This window comes from Lagopus muta, chromosome 23, assembly GCF_023343835.1.
Source record: "Lagopus muta isolate bLagMut1 chromosome 23, bLagMut1 primary, whole genome shotgun sequence".
Taxonomy (NCBI): Eukaryota; Metazoa; Chordata; class Aves; order Galliformes; family Phasianidae; genus Lagopus; species Lagopus muta.
The window spans coordinates 6055212-6077006 of NC_064455.1; the positions used below are offsets into that span (position 1 = coordinate 6055212).

At 41.7% G+C, this 21795-nt stretch overlaps 2 protein-coding genes across 7 annotated transcripts; both read left to right on the forward strand.

The window, feature by feature from the left end:
• NIPAL3 (NIPA like domain containing 3) lies at positions 1-9188 on the forward strand. 5 transcript variants are annotated; one of them, XM_048968750.1, is made up of 13 exons: positions 3-249; positions 587-672; positions 1132-1488; positions 2159-2227; positions 2327-2498; positions 2621-2680; positions 3203-3348; positions 4002-4098; positions 4487-4622; positions 5267-5355; positions 6640-6703; positions 7758-7852; positions 8485-9188. In XM_048968750.1, the coding sequence occupies exons 3-13, from the start codon at positions 1390-1392 to the stop codon at positions 8682-8684; spliced, it is 1227 nt and encodes a 408-aa protein (XP_048824707.1). In that variant the 5' UTR covers positions 3-249; positions 587-672; positions 1132-1389; the 3' UTR covers positions 8685-9188. The 5 variants fall into 5 exon arrangements, with proteins under 5 accessions (XP_048824710.1, XP_048824707.1, XP_048824709.1 ...); XM_048968752.1 differs by having other exon boundaries at positions 1225-1488; XM_048968753.1 differs by lacking the exon at positions 587-672 and having other exon boundaries at positions 1-249; positions 3227-3348.
• Positions 9189-11755: 2567 nt separating this feature from the next.
• On the forward strand, positions 11756-20603 carry RCAN3 (RCAN family member 3). 2 transcript variants are annotated; one of them, XM_048968755.1, is made up of 5 exons: positions 11756-13932; positions 14724-14963; positions 17023-17196; positions 17535-17706; positions 18500-20603. In XM_048968755.1, exons 2-5 carry the CDS (start codon positions 14766-14768, stop codon positions 18703-18705), a joined length of 750 nt encoding a protein of 249 aa, XP_048824712.1. In that variant the 5' UTR covers positions 11756-13932; positions 14724-14765; the 3' UTR covers positions 18706-20603. The 2 variants fall into 2 exon arrangements, with proteins under 2 accessions (XP_048824712.1, XP_048824713.1); XM_048968756.1 differs by lacking the exon at positions 11756-13932 and adding an exon at positions 13971-14059.
• The last annotated feature ends 1192 nt before the right edge of the window (positions 20604-21795 follow it).

The window sequence follows — 21795 nt, forward strand, 5'->3', positions numbered from 1 at the left end:
GCACCAATCATCAGGCCTGTTTCTCTCAAAATTCCGGTAGACCTCCAATCACAGGCAAGCTCTCAAAGCAGCCCCGTGCGCAGCTGGTTAAGGTGGCGTGAGGCTGGCAACTGGCGCATGCGCATTAAGGTGACTCTAGAAGCCGAGTGCCCGGGTGCGGCGGTCTTCCTCTGGGACGGGAATGCCGTGGAATTGGGGAGTGCTCTCTGCTGCTTTCAGGACCGGGCTCTAGGAATGTCCTGGCCGTAGGTAAGGCGCTGCTGCTGTTAGAGGTTCTCCTTGGGTCGAGGGCTTCCCTCCGCCTCAGGTGAGCAGGGCTAGGCGGCGACAGGAGCTGCGGGCCGCCGGGTGAGTGCGGCGCGGGGCTGAGGCTGCGCGGGGCGGGCCGTGAATCTTAGCAATCTCTGCTCGGCACGCACGGTGTGGGTCTGAGCTGCGCGCTGAGGCCGTAGGTCGGACTGACGAACGCTCGGCAGCCCCGTTGTGGGCAGCCCCGGGTGAGCCCTCACCTGTTTGTCGGACCGCGCCCTGATGCAGCGTGTGGCCCTTTGTGCGAACGGATCTTTTCACCACGTCTGTCCCTTAGGGCCACGGATGCTTTCTGAGGTCTTTAGTGGAAGGAGCCGCCGTGGTGCGGGACCGGGGACCGGTTTGTGCGTATGGTGCTGTGCGGTGAGTTTGGTCCCGGCAGTCCCGCCTGGAGTCGCGCGATGTGGTGACGGTCCCCCCGGCGGCACCAGGAGCCGCTCAGAGCGTGGGGTTGTGAGGCCGACGTCGTGCGGTGTCCTGAGCTAATGAAAGAAGTTTTTAGGCAGGAGCAGGGCTTGGAGCCTTTGAGACTTCGGGAACGAGCGTTCCAAATGGCATAGCTTGTTAAATGTCCCCCTCTGTGGCCAGGCCGGTTTGTGAGCTCTGGGAAGAGTGAGTTCCTGTGCTTGAGGCTTTCTGAGAAGGCATAGAAATTCTACTTTCTCTGTTGATAGGTACAGCTGTTGCTTTGACTCTGGGGATTTTTACGTATGGACTATCTTACCACAGGGTTTCATTACAGCTTTTTGACCATTGACTTCACTGAACTGATTCTTTTTTTTTTTCTCCTTTTTTTTCTCCTTTCTTTTACATTGTTCTTAGTGTCATCTTGGAGAAATATGATGCTACTCCGCTTAACTTGCTAGAAATATTTGCTTATCTACACCTCTGCTTGTGGTGCCTATTCTTTCTCAGCATAACCCTGCAGAGGAAGAAAAGCAGGCAAGCTGCAGAGGATTTCAAGAAGCAAAGCAGGATGGATGGGAAGAAGTGGTACCAAGTCACAAATGACCTAACTTCAGCAGAGTTCAAGCCTCTTTAAAGAGTTCTGTCGTCCAGGAGACTGAAAAACAAACAAAAATGGAAGGAGGCAACAGTCCACACGTGCAACTTCAGCAAGTCCCACTGGCCACAGCAGCAGTTTCTGTGCAGCCACACGCAGACTCCTTTTCTTATAAGGTCATATTTTTACTCCAGTCTACTCTTGGATGCCATAACTTCTGTGTATAAAAATTTCATTTAGAACACAGTTTTGGGTGGTTATAAAAGTTCTCCAGATTAACATGAGCTTTTTCTGGGCTTGCAAGTTTTTATGCAAGCTTTACTATCTGTTGTGGGAAGGTATCTCAGGTGTTTTTGAATGCAGCTAAATTGCCCACTAAACCAGCAGGTGTTATAGGTGAGGTGGAGAAGAGCAGAATAGTTCTTGAAAGCTGATTCACAGAATGCAAATGTTTCTGTTCCATGTGCTGCTGAATGCCAAGCCATTATGAAAACAGATATTTAAAGGAAAGAATGAACGGATAGGTTGCATTTAGCAGTCTGTTCTTTCCTGCTGAGAAACGTTCCTGCAAAGATTCCAAATATGCACTTATTAATTTAGCTCTCTCATGAAGTGTCAATTCATAATGGATTATCTTCTGCCTGAGTTTCACAGATTTGGAATGTAGCTACAGAAAAGTTACTTGAATTTTCCTGTCACATGGAGAAGATAAAAACAGATTTTATTGCTGAGTGTTCGAGGGAACCATTTTAATTCTGCTGTCTTCCAGATTGTGCATGAAACCCCAACTTCCTTCAAGGTCCAGTAGGTAAATGTAATATCTTTATATTTATTTTGTTTTTACAGGAGAATTTGATTGGTGCATTACTAGCTATTTTTGGGCATCTTGTTATCAGTATTGCACTCAACCTCCAGGTGAGTATCGTGAAACAAATATTGATCCTGCCCCAAATATCCCGTGTTAAAAAGTGTCATGCATGCTACAGCTTCTGTGCCTTTATCCCCTTTTTCTAGAAATACAGCCATATCCGGTTGGCAGGTTCCAAAGATCCCCGAGCCTATTTCAAAACCAAGACATGGTGGTGTGGACTTTTTCTCCTGGTTCTGGGAGAACTGGGGGTGTTTTCTTCTTATGCCTTTGCTCCTCTTTCACTGATTGTGCCTCTCAGCGCAGTGTCTGTTATAGGTAAGAGGAAAGAGATGACTGACATGCAAGTCTGAAAGCGTTTTAGTGTGAGACAACTGATTGCTGGACCAATATATAGAGGTCATCCTGTTTCTCTTTTTTTTTCCTTCCTGTCTTTACAGCTAGTGCAATCATAGGAATTATATTTATTAAAGAAAAATGGAAGCCCAAGGAATTTTTGAGTAAGTACTGCAGTTCCTTTTCACTTTTATCCTCCATTCACAAGCTGACCTATGCAAAGCACGACCTAAGAGTCAGGCATGGTGAACCTGGGTCCCTGGCACTGCGTTTGCTTAGGTAGAACTGAATCAGCCACATTTCATGCATACGTGTGTTTGCAGAGCTGGAACATTCATTCTTCTGCTTTCTGGAAAATAGGCTGTAGGCAGTGCAAGGCATGATAAGCCCCAGATGCAGATCTTGTGACTACAGTTATTTTAGCAAATGCTACTTGGTATGAGTTTTTTTTTTTTTTCCTCAAATCGTGGCATACTTATTGCCTGAGGTTTCTTAATTATAACAATGTGAAAGTAGGGCATGAAGGGCAGAGGAATGAGTCACTTGGAGGACTGTGCATGGTGTCATGGCCATATGCACATGAGATCGTAATTCCATACATCCATACTAACCCACTAACTGTCCACTGCTTCTTTTTTTTTTTTTTTTTTTTTTTTTTTTTTTTTTTTTTCCTTTGGTCGCCAAAGGGCGATATGTTTTGTCCTTTGTAGGTTGTGGTTTGGCAATTGTTGGAACTTATCTGCTGATTACGTTTGGACCTAATAGTCATGAGAAGATGACAGGAGAAAATATCACTAGGCATTTAGTGAGCTGGCCATTTCTGTTGTATATGGTAAGATAGCCCATAAAATATGGGAATGTTTTCTGCCATATTCCTGGTTGAGAGGTTTTAAAGTATTTTTCGTTATGAGTGCTAGAGGTATTTCTTTGTACTTGCTAATGGACTTATGTCACTTTTGCCAGTGTCAGTTTCACAGTGCACGTGCAACTTGTAACCCTACTGTTCTCTCTCTGAATTACTCTGTTAGAATTTAAGTATCTTTACCTGAAAAGTTTTAAAATAGCTTGCTCTCTCCCTGACCTGTCAGCTTCAGCCTGTGGAAGTAGTATTCATGGCAGCTGAGAGCAACTGTCCAAGAGGTGCCCAAATGTTATACTTGATCTGCGCTTTTCCTAGACAGACATTTTTTCTTGAGCCATCACTGTCTCATTAATAATATTGTAAAATCTGTTTAACAGAGATAAGTTTGGCTATTAAATTAGATGTTTGCTGCAGGGGTCATTTACACAACCTCATTATGGAAAATAGGCAGATATTTGTGATATCAGTGTTTGATTGGGATTAAACTTGGTCTGTAATTGCGTACGATCCTCATTTTCCTTTGATTTGTCCTGTTTTGTGATTTTTAATGTCTGACTTGTTCAGTATTCCATTTACTGGTAATGCCATAAACTCCACATCTGATGGTTTCTCTTCTCTTGTAGCTTGTAGAAATCATCATATTCTGCCTGCTACTGTATTTTTACAAGGAGAAAAATGCAAACTACATTGTAATAATTCTCCTGTTGGTAGCTTTGCTGGGTAAGTTGATATGGATTGTTTTGAAAACTTCCTTAGTCTTATTAATCATGTCAGTGTGTCATCAGAAATGATAGCTTTTATCCTTCCACAGTATGATTGTGTAATAATGTTTAAACACTTAAGACAAGTGGTAGATGCTCCTAGCCCTGTTGACAAGAAAAACTGTAATATCGAAATGTTGTGATTTACTGAAGGTCACAGTGGTAATGTTGTTGGGAATATAACTGATGTTTAGAGATAAAATACCTTCCATGCAAGAGAGAGGGGTTTGAGTATGTGTATATCTTGACTTTGTTTGCAGCTGCTCGTCACATATAGAGTGAATGTGCAGTGTTCTTGTCCTGCTGAGAAGAACATAGTTCAGCTGTATTTTCATAAACATTTGCAGGTTCCATGACTGTTGTGACAGTGAAGGCTGTGGCAGGCATGATTGTTGTCTCAATACGAGGAAACCTCCAACTCAACTACCCGATATTTTATATCATGTTGGTGTGCATGATTGCTACAGCAGTCTTTCAAGCAACGTAAGACCATCTCTCTCTTACATAACTGTGCTGGTTTGGCAGATCTCTAACTAGTGAGATGTTTGTTATTGATTTCCAGAATGCTGATCAAATTTTAGTGTGAAGGTCTGGCCTCTTGTGTCACCTGTCTTCAAATCTGTGTCACAGGAGCCTAAGATAGCATTCTTTGTTTTTCCATGTAGTGACATTACCAAGTAGTATTGATCTCAAATTTATAGATCATTCTAGTATTTGTAAAACACCAGCATGAATGAAATGGTGGCTAATGAAATACAATGTATTTGCACTGACTGAAATCAAAGTGCTCTGTATTTTTCCCCTTTGTTCTTACGATAATGTAAAAACACAAGTAGCAGCAAGGATAAGGAGCTGTTCAGAATGCAAGTGATGTCCTGGCCCCAATGTCAGTGGTTGTAATTGAGCTGCCTTTAGTTAATACAGCAGAATGTTCATTCATCTATCATTTCTATTAATTCTAGGGGATGCTTATGTAGGTGTACTGAGAAAGAGTAAAGTTTCTTAAATGTATTCACCAGGTACTTGAAAGGTACCTCCAGAAAGGAGAAGTGGGCTGGTTGATGTTAACTACTGCAGTTTGAGTATTCTTCCCAAGTTAACTTCTGTCATCTGTCACTGCGTTGCAGATTTTTAGCTCAAGCTTCACAGCTCTATGATTCATCTCAAATTGCGAGCATTGGCTACATCCTGTCCACAACAGTAGCTATCACAGCAGGTAACAGTGCTCAAAACAGCATGTTGATTCTTTCTGAAAGAGGGGCAAAAGACTTTAGAAAATAATTCTTAGCTACAGCTGAGGAATGTGAATACCCAGCAAGACAATGACTTGTATTTTCTTGTCATCTCTCTTCTGGAGCTGGTTTGCTTTCCCTTTTTTCCTCTCTCAAAATGTGAATTCATTTCATTTAATGTATTTTCTTCCTCTGGTCACACCTGTTATGAGTTTCTTCTTGATGGTTTTGTTTGCATTGTATGTAGGATGCAACTGCTTTCAACTTTGTAGGTACTTTTCGTTTTGTACAGATGACTCCAATCTTAGACCTTAGCTGCACAGAGGAAGTTTTGTCTATGAACAAAGATGAGCATTTTAAACCCACTTAGGCTTGAAACCTGAGGAAGCGCTTTGAAGGTCTTTCTTAGATGTATGAGTAAAACTGGGAAGAAGAAAAAAGGCACTAGAGAAAGTATTCATCACAATAAAGCAGATGCACTGTCTGTGTAAATAGTAATCCCCTCCTAGGTACCTAGGGACAATAGTCCCCTGCCCCCTTAAAATTACGTATTGCCTTTTAGTTCTGTTCAACACCGTGAAAGACTGTGGCCTACTCTTTGTCTAATGCTTGTTCCCTGTCACGTTCCAAGTCACATGCTACTCTCAGATTAATCAACTTTATTTTCCTCTATTAGAGATGTAGAATTGGAGCCAGGGTGTGTAGGTCAGGCTTTTTATCCTGTTGACATCTAGGGCAACAATGACATCTGTCATCTTATGTTTTTAAGCTGTGTATGCTTAATTGGAGTCAAGGGTTTTTATTCTGTTGTAGTTAGAGAGATCCAGTTTGGTCTCTTGTTCAGTCTTGGGGAGTGTGGTCTCTTGTGTTTATATGGTAATAACTATCTGGTGAGAATTCAGCTTAGGCTCATTTGCATAGTGACCTGCAACAGTTCTAACACTATTTCCTTCCCTACCCCAATATTGGAAGCTTTGTACTAGTTGCTGTGCTGCTGTACAGGTTTACTTGTGGCCATAGTAATTGCACTGTTATTTTGGTGGTCAAATTCTAAAAGGTTTGTAAACGTACAGTTTCTGTTGCAGTGGTAATCAGAACATGCTTTTCTGTATTACGACCATAAAAAAAAAAAAGCCAACTAAACATGCTAACTATACAAATAGTGATCTTACATGACTTAGTTTCTGGAGGGACCAGTACTAGAGATGCAGCAGTAATTGCTCATGTTACCTGGGAAGAAAACCATTGTGAATTATTTCCTTTTGAAGGAGCAACTTTCTACCTGGATTTCACTGGTGAAGATGTTCTTCATATATGTATGTTTGCACTTGGGTAAGTGTTTTAAGTTTCCCTGATAGAAAACTGAGTAGTTTTTCTTCATATGGCTAAATTTTAGAAATCCGTATGCAAGTACATGTGTATGTGTGTATACGTGGGATGTGTAACCTACTGTGAAGGAGGACAAACTGACTGTGCTCTCTCTTAGAGCACACAGTGGCCCATAGTTCCATACCTTATCTGAGTGATGATGGATGCTCTAGAGGAATTTTATCACAGTAGGTTATGTATAGTTGTACAACTTCTGCACTTCACAGTAAGTGTCTTGCTGACTGTACTGGAGATCCTATTGGGTGTTGAATCACATGGATTGTTTTTCCAAGTGTATTCACACCTTCTAAGGTGAAGTGGAATGCTCTCAGGCTATCTGCTCACCAATCTAGAACTGTAAAATAATCAGAAGCAGTGATCTCTTGGGCATCTATTTGAGCCTTCACTGTCTTATTACGAGACTTCAGGAATCCTGTTTCTTAGGGGGCATGGCCATTCACACAATGCAGATATAATCAGTAAAACATTCACTTTGTAACTCAATGTTTAGTCCTAACTACAGTGTTTGATGTGATTAACTCTCCATAAGCAGGGGGCAACCTGAAATGCTTTTCAATTTAATACAGGAAAACAAACAACAGTTGGGAGTTTAGTATTATTAACTGTCTTCCTCTGTCAGCATGCTCTAAAAATGAACATTGACAATTGTCAGTGTGTTTATCCATGGAAAACTTTGCATAGTTTAGGCTGTAAAATCCTGGAATGTCATCAAAGCAGATAAAATTTCTATATGCTTTCTTTCTGCTCTTAGTCAAGATTAATGTGAAAATTTCTCTCTGCATTTTGGTAAAGGTGTGAAATCGTGATTGCTAGTTACATTTCAGTACTGTCAAAAAGGGTTACTCAACTGAGAATTCTTTCTCACTCTGTAGATCTTTCTCTTCTAGTTCCGAGTTCTTTACTGTGCTAGGTGCTGATTTTTCTGAGGGCCTGTGATGAAGCATTGTCTCCTCTCCATTTTCACGGTCATATCAAAAGATCTTCTGTTTTTTCTCAGATGCCTCATAGCGTTTCTAGGTGTCTTCCTGATCACAAGAAATAGAAAGAAATCTGTACCGTTTGAACCCTATATATCAATGGATGCCATGCCAGGTAACAATGGTTTATTGCCCTGTTTCTTTTATTTGTTGGGTTTTCACTCAAACTTGAGTCTCTTTAAAGTTGTTCTTTGTTTTTCCATTCTCTTTGGTTGATTGTCTCGTGGAGGGGTGTGCATTAATGTTTTTTGTGAAGCAGGAAAGGCATCATTTTTCACTTTGGTGACACTTACTCTGGGCCCTTTGATGCCAGAGAGAGCGTGGCAACAGTCCCATTAGCTACTGTCTGGGAAGATTACAGGTTTTGAGCATTTACTTGGGATTGGTCTTCATCAAGCAGGAAGAAGTGATTACTGGGGAAGACTGAGGTACATGGCTAACAATAGAGGCCAGAAGGAGCAGAAACTTATTTTTTGAAGTATAGCTAAACTGTCTTTCTGGTGATCTGTACAAGAAACATGTAGCATTTGATAAATACATGATTGCGATCCTGCATTCACTACAGCGTAATTTCCTCCATTAGTTGCTTTACTGCTTAGCTGAAAAGCATTCTTTCATTTAATGTTCAAGGATCTGACGAGCCACGTGCCAGTAACCCCCAGCCTGTGTAATTTGGTGATTTAACAGAGTACAGGAAGAATGTGTTTTTGTTCCTAAACATTTAATCTCTGCTTTTGCTATTTTCAGGCATGCAAAACATGCATGACAAAGGGATTGCAGTTCAGCCTGACCTCAAAGCTTCCTTTTCCTATGGTGCCCTGCAAAACAATGACAGCACGCCAGAAATTTATACACCTGCTACACTGCCAATAGTGCAGGAGCAACATGGTTCCAGAGGAGTTTCTGCTCCACCATACCGGGTGCTGGAGCACAGCAAAAAGGAGTGAACGATCTTAAGGAACTGATTTGACTCATCGGAAGTATGCCCTTTATTTATTTACCTGATTAAAATGTAGGCAAGTGTTAAGCCGACTTAGACATAGTTTAAAGTTTGTCTCAAACTTTACTTTAAAGACTGATTATTAAAATAAGCAACTCTCTGTAGCTGTGAAGTTGAAAGCATTCCTCTTAGCAAGAAGTAAATCGCAGTCCTCGGTTGAAGGCTGCTGAGAGCATGAAATACTGAATGCAGCATCACGTCTTTAGGAAACTAATGAAATAGCAGATGCTGTGGGAAGAGAAGTAACCATGCAATTTCTAGCCCTGCTGGGAGTGGTTTATTTCCAAATAGAGGTTTTCAGGCGTTGTTCACAGTGAGATGAGGAAAGGATTTAATCTTTTACATAGAGAGATTGATGAATTTTTAGAAAAGTTGTAAACCCTCATGTTTCTAACGTAACCACCATGCTACCTTAACATGGCAATAAAATTTAATTATTTTCAAGCACGAACACTGAAACTTACTGAGTATTCTTGGGCTTTTCTTGTATAGCCATTCTCTAGCTTGTGTTGAATGTATGCACTGAGCACGTTAATTCTTTATCTAGCACCACTGGATTACATGGCAGTTTAGAACAAGGACTGTTTGCTATTTCTCTGGTTTCACAGAAAGAGCTTCAAGTTGCATCGAAGGCTACAGGGACAGCACTGTAGTAACGTGACTGGAAGGATATTTTAGTCGGTCTTGATGAGATTCCAATTCTTTACCATTTTTATTTTCTCTCTGTAGTCGAGATAGGGTTTGCAACTTTGTTTAGTAGTTTTAAATGCTTAAAGATGTCAGCATTCCTTTGGCAGTGTTACGGTGTTGTAGGTAGGGGTGCCATTTTATGCTCCTTTATTCTAAGAAGCAAAAAAGGTACTGTCCTAATACTGTGAATGACCTAGTAGGAAAAATGAGCACGCACAGTCCAGCACTCAGTGAGAACTGCCAGAATAATGAAGCATTGTGTACTTAGAAGCTGGAAAGATAAATATCTAAGAGATGGCTGTAAGCTGTTACAAAGGGAGAAACAGACACAGGGGTGTAAAACAGTTAAGTGAAGGGGACAAAGTACAACATTTACAAGAGTATGCAGCTGTTCTTGGTATTTTGATATATTCTCTGAAAGCAATAATTTTACTGGGAAACCGAATTTTAAGTTTACTTTGTTGTATTTTGGGTTGTATGCATAGTAGGGTGTCTCCGTGACCTTAGAAGACTTGATTTGAAATGAATAGTGAATGTGTTCTGTGCATTTTTAAGTGGTAATTCTGATACTAAGGGGCTTGGAAGGATCTTGAACTTAAAGTTGTGGCTTCCTGCATTTTTCCTTTTTTTCTTTTTTGACTCACAACCAGATTCTTTTTCCACTACCTGAGAGCTTATCTGACTTATAAATAATTCTACTGCTTCATGTTATTACAGTTGACAACAGAACTACTCTTTTGCATATGTTTTCCTTGCCAGCTATGAATACTAATTTAATCTGGGTATACATGAGACTGCATTGACAGTTTTGTGCAACTTAAATAAAAATAAACTCCTACCCCTGTGAAGTGAAGATGCCTAGAGGCTGTGCATGTGCCTATATGTGAAGTTGCTTCTTCAGTTTGACATATCTGACAATTGAAACTAGTGGCGTCGCATACACTGCAGCTTAGGAAACCTCAAGAAATACCGACTTTTCTTTTGCCCACAATACTTCTTATGCTTAGATAAGATAACAGTGTTAATGGGCTAATTCTGCCAGTACATTAATCTTGTTGGAGTTGACGCTGGTTCTACTGCCTGTGTCCCTGGTAATCGATTGTGAAGTTATGTGTGGCTTTTGTTCCTTGTAATACAAAACAAAGTAGTACAGTGGGGGCTGGCTGGGAAGGGTATGAGTACAAGTATGGCTTGTCTCTTTCCTTCTAATGAATGAGGCAGTAGGTAATTGACCTAATAGTTCTGAAGGCACAGAAACAAGCTGTTTTAATAGCAACTGTGCTAAACCTACAAACTCCACATTTTACATGGCAATACTGTTTAATTATTACAGAGATGGTATAAAATATGTAAGTAAAATATTGATCAAAAGGATGTGAAAAGGGCTTGCTATTGAATTCTATTCATAGGGTGATCCTGTGTAGTTGAGCATTGTTTTCCTAGTGCTCAGTTTCTAAGTAGTACTTAAAAACTGCAACTGATTGTGCAGACTTCACAGCCACTTGTTTTTTCTGGTTAGCTTTTTCTCCTAATTGTAAGGCTGTTTTTATTCCTAACACCTTGCTTTTAGGAGCTTTCTGACAGCAGATTCCAAGGGAGGTAATTCCTATTGAGTAATGTGAAATATTGCTATTTGTGTGTCTATTTCTAGAGCACACAAATCAGTAGAGCCTGAGGAGTTTTTGGGGTTATAGGGTTGAACTCGGTGCGCTGATGTTTTGAGAGCTGCACTCTTGTCAGTCTGTTAGCCACGGTAAGCATGGTGGTAGGACTGCCAGACTGAACCTCACCCCTTCGTGGTGCCTATGTGCAATACCTGAATTTTAACTTTTTTTTATGTACTTTCTCCTTTCTTGTTCTTTCTCACAAGCTTTCAGAAGATTGTACATGCTGCTCTGCACTGTGTTTTTATAGATGCCATCTCTGTTCCTGAGAAGGCACAAGTAAACTGAGTATAGGGCTTATCCAGTCTTTCTAACAGAAGGAGGGAATAGCTCAGGATTACAATTACATCCTTACCTTTTCTCTAATTCAGATCTTGGAAACTGAAAATGAGAAGTCCTCTGTACCCTCAGACTTGTTACAGAGTATTTCTAGGGCTGAGGTAACAGTGGCCGTGCCTGGGATTGCGGCAGGCATTTACGACTAAACTGCCCCTAAAGATTTAAAGGAGAGCTGCATGCCACATGCTTTTTTTTTTTTTTTTTTTTTTTTTTTTCAGCATGGAAAGTAACCTGTTCCTGTAAAGCACATCATTTAACACATGCAGTGTCAAAGCTTCAGTTTATCCACAGCTGATCCACAGAGAAGTAGTGTGCTGTAAACAGTGGAGCATAGCTAGATTTCCAAATGTGCAGCATTTTGTTCAGAATCAAACACTGAAAAAGCGTGCACATAATCCAACTGACTGCTGTCTCCATTATGAATTGGGCAGAATAGGTCCTTGACTTTCTCCTAGCTTCTTTATCAAATGTGAACTGACTTTTGTGGCCTATACACTGTGTGGCTTCTCAGTGCACTTAATACATTCTCACTGTATATCTTGCATATAGCTTTATGCTGTGGCATAGAGCTGCAGTGTTGACTGAATGTATAAAATGTTCATATGGAAATGTGTGCATAAATGTGGCTTTGCAGTGTTGAACCCTGAGGATGAACTGCTTCATATTTTTTTTTTTTTTTTTTGTAAGCAGTGTTGCATGTCTGTTTAATTCTGTCTTTTTGATGACCCCTCTGGAAATTTAACTTAATAAAAGATTCTGTTTAAAAACTATGGAATTCTGGCATGATAAATATTCTTGCTATAGCTTTAATCAGTTTTAATCAGAAAAAATCTTGAAGGAATTTAAAGCGGTAGTTGTTTACAACCATAGGCACTGCGTACATCCAAAAAAATGGTTTTTAATTGTGTATTTGTAAATGAAATGCAGTTTGCTACAGCTGATGTTTGGGGCTGTAGCACCCCGAGGCATGTGAATTTACACGAGGCTCAAGTACTACTATTGCTGGCTTTACAGGACTTTTACAAGTGTTAGCATTCGTTATTTCAGAGAAGAGCTGGAAAACATGATCCAAGTGGAGCCTGGAGAAAGGCAGGGTTGAGGACGGGAAGCCAGGATGTGCTCTATGACTGAGGACCTGATCTGCGGTTTCTGCACACCTGCCAGTTCAGCACTGAGGTGAAGAAATCATCGTCTGTGGGACAGCACAGGCCTCTGATACACGCTGGGGACGATGCACTTGGGAAATGCCATCCTTCAGGTACCGGCTGTTGTGCCTCAGGGCAGCTTACGGCCATTTCCTAGCAATGCCAATTAAGAGACATGAACAGCCATAAATTCGAAGTACTGGCACTATCTAACGAGTGGCACTAATGAATGCTTGCCAACCTAATTAACACTCGCTGCATGGGGTTTTGTCCAGGGGGACAAGGGGTGGAGTTATAACCCTCGGGGTGCTCTTAATTAAATGTATCTCTTGGGGTCCCAAACCACAAGTAGGGAAAAACAACCTGGGAGCAGTCATGTCCACTGTGGCCTTACAGCTGTCCTCCGTGGTACTCCTGGCTAGGCCTTAAGGCAGGGGCTCATTCTTTCCTGTATGTTTGCTGAAGCAGCATCCCTATGCTATAGCTTGTGATGAACAGCTGCTGTCATGTTACTGCCTCATCCAAGAGTTACTGGGTGGCAGCAGATGATGCCAAGTGGTGGCATAAAGGTGACAAACCGATGTTGGGATCTGGACAGCAGTGGTTGAGGTGTACGAAGGTGTGTGTACTTCTGTGTTCCTGAGATGGGCACAGCTGTGGGTGGAGAGGAGACTGTGAATAATGGCTTTGACTGCAGCCAGGAAAGGGAGAGGATGATTAGGATTTCCCCATTGTTGTCGAAATCTGCACTGAATCTGAAGAAGCCCTTCTTAGGTTTGACCAATTCTCTGCTTTCCTGTGAGGGAAAGGATCAGCTGAAGATTATTATCTACCCTTTTCCACGTCCGAACTTCAAAAGAGTGCATTTAAACCGCAGAAACGTCTGTCTTTATGCCTAAGCCCGGACTGTGTGCGGGCTGTTCCCAGTCAGTGACGTTCGTTCTGCAGCCTGGCGGCCACTTCTCCACCGAACGATCCGCTTTGGAGCCTCGGGATCCGCCCAACGCAGCCCTTACAGCCATCGACCCCCATCGCAACGGCCTGCCCAGAGGCGCTGCCCCTCATTCGGTCTCGAGAAGGCGGGCATGGCGCACGCGCAGCGTCGCCCCCTCCATCCCGGTCACCACCCTCTCGTCCCCAGCTCCCCGAGGCGATGCGGGATGAGGGACAGCGCACGCAGGCGCGCTTGCGCCGTTCTCCGCCCGCAGGGATCGTTCCGCACGGCGCCGGCTGCCGCCCGCCGCCCCCCTCTTGGCGGCTCGTCTCGCTGCTGAGGGGACCCTCGCTGAGCCGTCGCTGCTCTCCCGCCGCCATCTCTTGTTCCGCCGCCCCTCGGGCGTCGAATGTCTATCCGGAGGTGAGCGCGGTGTAGCGGGAGGGCACAGCCAGGCTGAGTGGAGCGGTTCCTTAGCGCTGCGCGCCCCGTCTTCAACAGGCCCCTCTGGCCCTGTTGCTTTCTGCCTCGTCCGTTAACGCCTCTCACGGTACTGTTTCTGTTAGTACTTAACTAACGATGGTGCATTGGTGTTACACATCCCATCCCAGGGAACCTCTTCCACATTCTGAGAGTGGTTAGTTACTGTTGTGTAACCCCTGGGATGGAGTTGGACAAAACTGGCATTAACCTTGCGGGTTTATAGTTAAACTATATATAAACTATAGTTAAACTATAGTTGAGTGGCAGTGCGTTCCTGTGTGGAATGTGTTTGTAAAATGGAAGCGATGCTTTTCAGAGTTTGGAGCCTTCTATGGAAACTTCTCAGGTTTGTTTTCCCGCTTGCAATAGATGCTGTGCTGCAAAACATGCAGAACTGTTCACTTGTTGCTGAGATGTTTAATTAACTTGTACAGAGTTTTCCTTACAAGCTGTGTGTGGGAGATGAAGGGCATAACTGCTTTCCCTCCATGGAGTCAAAAGCGAGTGAGAGTCTATCCTTGTCTAAAGAAACGCGATGACTTCTCCAGTAAAATTCAAAATTTGTTACTTATTGAAAGAAAAGGTGATCTCCCTTGCAGCAGTGGGGGATGCTCAGGCAATTCCGGTGTTGTTCAGACATGTTGTTTGAGACTTGCCATCATCATAGGACAGAAAACAACTCACAGCGTAGTATTTTGTTGCCGTAATTGAATGCATTTTTGTAATGGCAGACCCTTACCAGGAGCTCTAGAACACAGTGCTGCATTGGTTGAATGATGCTCAGAGACACTATGAAGTCCTGGAGCGACAGCCAGTCCGATCTGTACAGCAGTGACCAAGAAGAAGAAGAACAGATGATTTTTGGAGAAAATGAAGATGATTTGGAAGAGATGATGGATTTAAGCGACTTGCCTACCTCACTGTTTGCTTGCAGTGTGCATGAAGCGGTGTTTGAGGTACAGGAGGAAAAGGTAAAGTGAAATGAGGTGTAAAGTGAAATCTGGCTTCGGCACTGCAAGTATAGAGGCAGCAGGGGATGTTTTGTCTGGTACTGCTGTGTGTTGTGCTGAGGGGGAGGAAATGATCTACCCAAATTATTTACCAGTGAGTTCAGATCAAGAATGAGTAGATTTCCCAAGAGAAGATAGTAATGCAATGTTCAGGCATTTGGAATTTCTAATAGTGGTGATGGGACTCCTCCTACAAAAAGGCTCTTCTGATTTTTCTTTTCATGCAAAGTACCAAATTTAAAGGAAGATTTATGTATAATCTGAAGGCAAACGTCTGTGTTTTACTTCAAGGCAAGGATTCTGCTAAAGATTATAGTAAATTCTTAGAATGCATGTTCTGCTTTGAACTAAAATAACTTCTTGATAGTCGCTTAGGACTTGATAATAAACTAAAGCTTCTCTGGGTTGCTAATCTTTGTATTCAGTCAGATTTGTGCGTGCTCTTTGCATCTGAGAGCACCAGGAATGACTGTTGGTAGCTCATGAGTGTTTGAGGAAAAAAATGAAGAGGGCAAGGTGGCATCTCCCTTTTTGCATACACCTGTAAATCTCGGATGACTAAATTGTTCCTGTTTCTGCATTCTCTGAAGCCTCTTGAGAGTGGCGTACCCTCCAGTTGGGTCAGTGGTTGTTACCACTTATAGAAGAGGGCAGTGAAAGCAGCAGCTGATCAACAAAACATTAAGTCTTGCACCAGACTGATTCAGCTCTGCTACAGAGACAGCAGTGCCCCATAATTCATTATTTGATCTAGAAAGTGTGTGCTGGAAATGCTGCCTTTCTAAATTACATTGCGTGTCTGCCAGGGATTTGTCACTTTTAGGCACGTTTCCTTTTTCTGTAAAGGTATTCCCACAGTCTGTCTGAGCATATCAGGTGTGTTGAGGGCAATGTATTCTTCTCTGATGATACCAGAGTAATTGGATGCGCTATGAAGCCATTGGTGGATGTAACCACTTCTGGTTAATTTCAAATGTTATTTGGGAAATGGTGATTACGCTAGATTGTAGTTCTGCATTTGTTCATTACCAAATTTGGTGAGAGTGCAGAAGGAATGGATTTTCTGATTTAATGAAGACCTTGAGATGGTGCAGCTTGCAGAAAGAATTGCTAAACTAATAATTCTAAAACTAACGTGGGTATCATCTGTAGAGTTTCTTTTGTCCTAATTGAAACGGAAGTCAGTGGCAACCTCGTCCTATAAGTATTATTACAGGAGTCAAAGGATTTATGTAAAGAGACTGGAGTCTTTTGAAACGAAACAAATAAGTTTTGCCTTTGGAAAGAGTTCTTAAAAGTTGTTCTTCTCTGCTCATTTGCTTATGTAGATCTCTGTGAGTAACTGAATGTTATCAATGCAGAGAAAATAAAATTGAAAATATATCGTTTGCATTCTTCTGCTGATCTGAATTTGATTTTTTTCAGTGAGTGAGAATACCTGTAGTTAAACTGGGGGGAAAAAAATCTGCAAATTAGGTTTTTTAATAAAAATGAACTAGTAAATTAAAACAAGTTGAACCTTTAACAATACAGTTATGTTCAATCTCCTCAATGATTAATACGATTTCTAATTAAATAATATTTTTTTTATTTTTGCTTTTTGCAAAAAACAGTATTTGGTAATAAGTCTTTCTCTCCTAGAGAAATCTCATTAATCCTGTGTTTTTTGTTTTAGCTTCCTTAATCGTTCAATGCTTTATATTATCACACCTAAAAATGCATCTGTGATGCTCAGGTGAAAATCAGGTTCCAGTGTGCAGCTATTTTTGTCGACTGCGCTTTTGGGTAACTGTCGCTAGATGGCAGTACTTGGGAGCTACAGGGGCTTTTACATATCAGTGTACTCCTGGAATTTTAGTAGTGAGATAAAGCAGTCAGGGAGAGCTATGAAACATGCAGGCTTAGAAGAGTGTTAAGGAAATGCATGGGGATTTGGGAGAGGAAAGTGAATGCAGTGTGTGTTTTCCTTGAGTGAAAATGTTCATGTTGTGTTTGGAGAATCTCTGTACTTCATCTCTAGGAAAGATTTGAAGCACTTTTCACTGTCTACGATAATCAAGTTACATTCCAGTTGTTTAAAAGCTTTAGAAGAGTAAGGATAAACTTCAGTAATCCAGAGGCAGCAGCAAGAGCACGGATTGAACTGCATGAAACTGACTTCAATGGAAAAAAGCTGAAGCTATATTTTGCACAGGTATTATGGAATGCTAACTTGGTCTGCATGTGTGCTTGTTTCTCCCTTGTTTCATATTTGACGGTAAGTTTCATTTCTGGGAAGTTCTGAAGCAGCCATTAACGTCTTGTTCTTATACACGAGCATGTATTCTCTATTCATCGACAGCTACACTGTCAACACAGACCAGTTTCTTAACCTGCATTGCTTATCTGAAGTATTATGTAGTTGTGCTATTATTTTTGGATCTAGGCTGAATTAAGCATTCTTAGAGAACAGCCATATAGTAGTGGGGAAACAGACTAAATAAACATGAACGTTTGTGATTTTATTCTGCATCTCCTGGCCTTTGTCTTTAGGTACAGGTGTCCGGTGAAGTAGGCGACAAGTCCTACCTTCTTCCTCCACAACCTGTTAAACAGTTCCTGATATCACCACCTGCATCTCCCCCAGTTGGATGGAAACAGACTGAAGATGCAACTCCACTGATAAACTATGACCTCCTTTGTGCTGTCTCCAAGTTGGGACCGGGTGGGATATTTACCTGCTTTTGTTGTATTATTTAACTTCAGAAGTATTTATCCAGGGCATTTATCTACTTTTCTGGGAAAAGAACCAAGTTTCTCTCATATTAGGTTACTTACTTGAATAAAGTAAGCTGTCACTGTTTACTTCGTTCTGTAGCTGACTGAAATTATAACACAGAAACTGGACTGTGTGGCGCTGGCTCTTTGTCACCCATTTATTGAATTTTGCTATAATCTTAGTATTGACCAACAAACAAGAAGAGGAATGAGATGTTCAATCTCTTGCAGATTGGCGGCTTCAGTTGTTAAGGATGCTAATATGGGTTTTATGTTGCATCATCAAAATTTTTCATGGGCCTTACTCAGAACGGTGCTATTTATTTTCCCTGAAAGGAAGGTTATCTTTCACACAAAGAACCTAATGTGTAATCTGTTGAATTGGCTTCAGCGCTCGTGAGGAGGGAGCTGTTTGCCGTCCTAACAGGACAGAAATGTTCTGACAAGTAGCGGTGTAGAGAAGAGAGCTACTTTCTTGTCCTCTCAGAAAGCCACTACTGGGTACAGTAGCAACATAACTTCATGGGGAATTAGGAGGATTAAATATTATCAAATGCATTTATGGTTTTCCATTTAGAAATGTCCTATAAATGCATAGCACAAATATGTCACTTAAATATTTGTATGCTGCTTGTCTTTTGATTGAGTTACTGCAGCTGTTAAGGAGTTTTTGTGATGAAGTGGCTTAATGCTGTTTGTTGGGGATGTTCTTAGCATGGTCTTTGTTTGCTGCTCCTCAGGGGAGAAGTATGAGCTTCACGCAGGGACAGAATCCACTCCTAGTGTCGTCGTCCATGTCTGTGAAAGTGAGACAGAAGAGGAAGAAGAATTGAAAAATCCTAAACAGAAGATCATGCAGACACGGCGTCCAGAGCCGCCACCAATACTGGATGAATCTAAAGCATTTGATTGTACGTTGGAGGTAGGGGGTACTATGCACTGTTAAACTCTGTGTTACTCAGGATGCCATCGAAAACCAGGCACATAATGAGTACACACGTTGATGCCTGTTGTCCTGCTGTATGTTATATATAGCAACAACAGATTTTACTTGTAGTTGTCTCTCATGTTCGAGATTTTGGATGCCAATGCTCCACAAAGCACTTTAATTCTAAGGACTAGTCTCCCAAGTGTAGCAAATCCACCCGACGTGCAATAGTGAAAAATAGGAGGTTTAGTTTTATTGAAATATTACTCTTTATACTGTAAAGTGTGGTGTGCCAAGTGCTAAAATAATATTTTTCTGTCACTACTGGATTTGAAGAAGTTATTTGTATAGCAGTTACAAACTGATCCATGCTCGTGCGGCAGCTTCCAGTTATTTAAGTGGAAGTGAGGCATAGGTCTTCATGCTAAAATTCCTTCCCAGTTATCAGTCTTCTGGGCTGAAGGTCAGTACTTGCTTTTCTCAGATATGTTTTTAATTTGACATGAGGCACAAATACATATATGGAACTAAATTCCAGTAGTTCTCACTACACGAAAGAGTACAGGAGGAAGAGCCACAGACCACTACACGACGGACCCTGAATCTGTCTCCAGCACTACTGCTGCTACTGTTTGATGGTACACTGATGGCTGCAACAGTTTGCACTGACATCTGCTTAAGAGTGAGTTACAATATGCAGAGTGAAATAGGGATTCGGCTACTGAATGCAATCTCTTATCCTCTCTGGAAATGTGGTAATGTTTGTCCCTCTCCAGTCCTGGAGATGGCCTCAATTTATAAATAAATCGAACTGAATGTATGACAGAATGATATGAGGAGGTAAAACACCTAGGGTAGATTTCTGACCTGTGGACCTAAACCTGATCTGTCTGTTGTTTTTGTTTTTTGAAGACAGTCAGTTGCCTGGCTTGGCCAGCTGTTATGCAGTTTAAGCCCTTCTTTGCTGTTTTTCATTGAGACTTTTTCCTGTGCAGCATCCTCTTTGTCTGATAGAGCACCTGCTGCTTTAGAGACAAGGATGCATTTTTTAAAATATAGATCTTTAATTCCGTAAACTCGTGTTAAGCATTTCAATAGGCGGAAAATATGCCTCATTGTGTGATGTGTGTGTATACTTTTATGCCACTTTATAACCAACCTTTTTTAGTCTACACGGATTCTTCTTTTTTCTATTAGTAAAAACAAACAAACAAACAAAACAAAACAGGAAAACATTGAAAAAGCTAAGCTGCTTATATGCATATATAGAAATCATTCAGAAATTGGACTTTTTCAAATCATTTTAGTGTATTTTAATTCTATTTGAAGTGCTCATTGAACTTCTTTCAAAGTGTTTTCACTTGGTTGACAACTGAAGTAGCAGTGATCGTGAATCTGCACAGGCACAGTAGTGTTCAGGTCCATATTGTGCTAGTTGCGATCCCTTCCTGCCATTGGCTTGCAGTTGTGAAGTGGGATCCTGCAGGCAGGTCCTTGTGCCAGAGGCAGGAGTGTCCATGAGAACGGCAGGAAAAAGGATTTTGTTCATCTCACCTGCAAATGTGCTGATATTTATGTATTTCTTCGGATGGTCAGATCACTTTGTCTGACTTCTGTCTTGCTGTTCTGCAGTACGAAAAAATAAGAGTTGTATTGTCCACGAGACCTGTGTGTTTTAAAATGCCAGAAGTCCATCTTGGATTCTCTGGTATTTATATTTTGTCAGTTGTTTGATTTCTACCCCACTGTAACAGTTTGTGTAAGTAGGAATTCAGTGAAAACTTTCCAAAACCATTTTATAAAGGCAAATGGAATGAGTGATGTTGTCAATGTATGTTGTGTAAAGTGTATCGCACCTTGCATTCCAACATCATTCTTTGTGTAAAGAGGCTTAAAATAAAAATGATACAGCGCCATTTATGTGGTTTTCTTTAATTAACCTATGTTTGCTGTGTGTTCTGACAGTGTTTATGTTGGTGCAACTGCGTGAGCAGTGAAGATAGATTCCCTTGGGATGTTTCCCTCACAGTGGGGGTTTGACACTGACTTAGACAGCAAATATTTAAGGGAGTGCGTTGGGTCTGGGTGCAGCACTATTATCTGTGCTTGTGTAATAAAAATAAATGTTTTCCAAAAACTACAGAAAGCCATTTCCACAGAAAGGGCATTCTAACGTTCGTTTGTAGTACAGCGCATGTTTGTGCTGTGAGGTTCCATCCTGCCTCAGTCACGGGTGAGGTCCGGTTCAGAAGACATTTCTTCAGCCAGCAGAAGCAGGCTAAGCGTGCCCTTCTCATAGCACAGATCAGAGCAATAGGACTGACTTAAGTGAAAAGTGCTACAAGACCACATTTGCAGACAGTGCAAAACCTTCACAGAAGGGAATCTTCAGTTTATCCACAGAATTACAGAATCATAGAATGGTTTGGTTGGAAGAGACCCCAAAGATCATCAGTTTCCAACCCTCTGCCACAGCCTCCAGATCTAGTACTAGACCAGGTTGCCCAGGGCTCCATCCAACCTGGTGCAGAAGAGCCACTAATGGTGAAGTCAGCAGGAGGATGTCACGGAGTTGACCAGATCAATCTATGTCCGTGACAGGGGTGACAGGCCTCTGCCCTCCCCCCCCCCACCCCAGTCCCACAAAAATGGGAAGGAAGGAAGGGAGGAAAAGAGCAGCGGCAACAATCTATGGAGGAAAACTTATTTTACTATAATACTATAATATCGGAATACAAGATAACACAATAGATACAATTTAATTGAAATTGGGATGAATAAATCAGACAAGGTGAGAGAGGGAGAGTTCCCGGGACCGATTCAAACCTGAAAAGCTTGGAACGGCTAGGAAAGCACCCTCCAGCACCCACTGCAAGGCAGCAAGAGAGCGCCCCCCCCACCCGGAAGGGCCAGATCCCGTGACTTCTGTAATGTACAGTGATAGGTACTTGGAATTGGGGCAGTGACACTTTAATGCCCCGTACACTACATGATGTTTTGATGTGGAATACTGAAACCCGAAAACAAAAACAGAAACAAAAAACATAGAACCATGACATTCCACCCCTTATTCTACATCGTTACATCATGCTTAAAATATATATATAC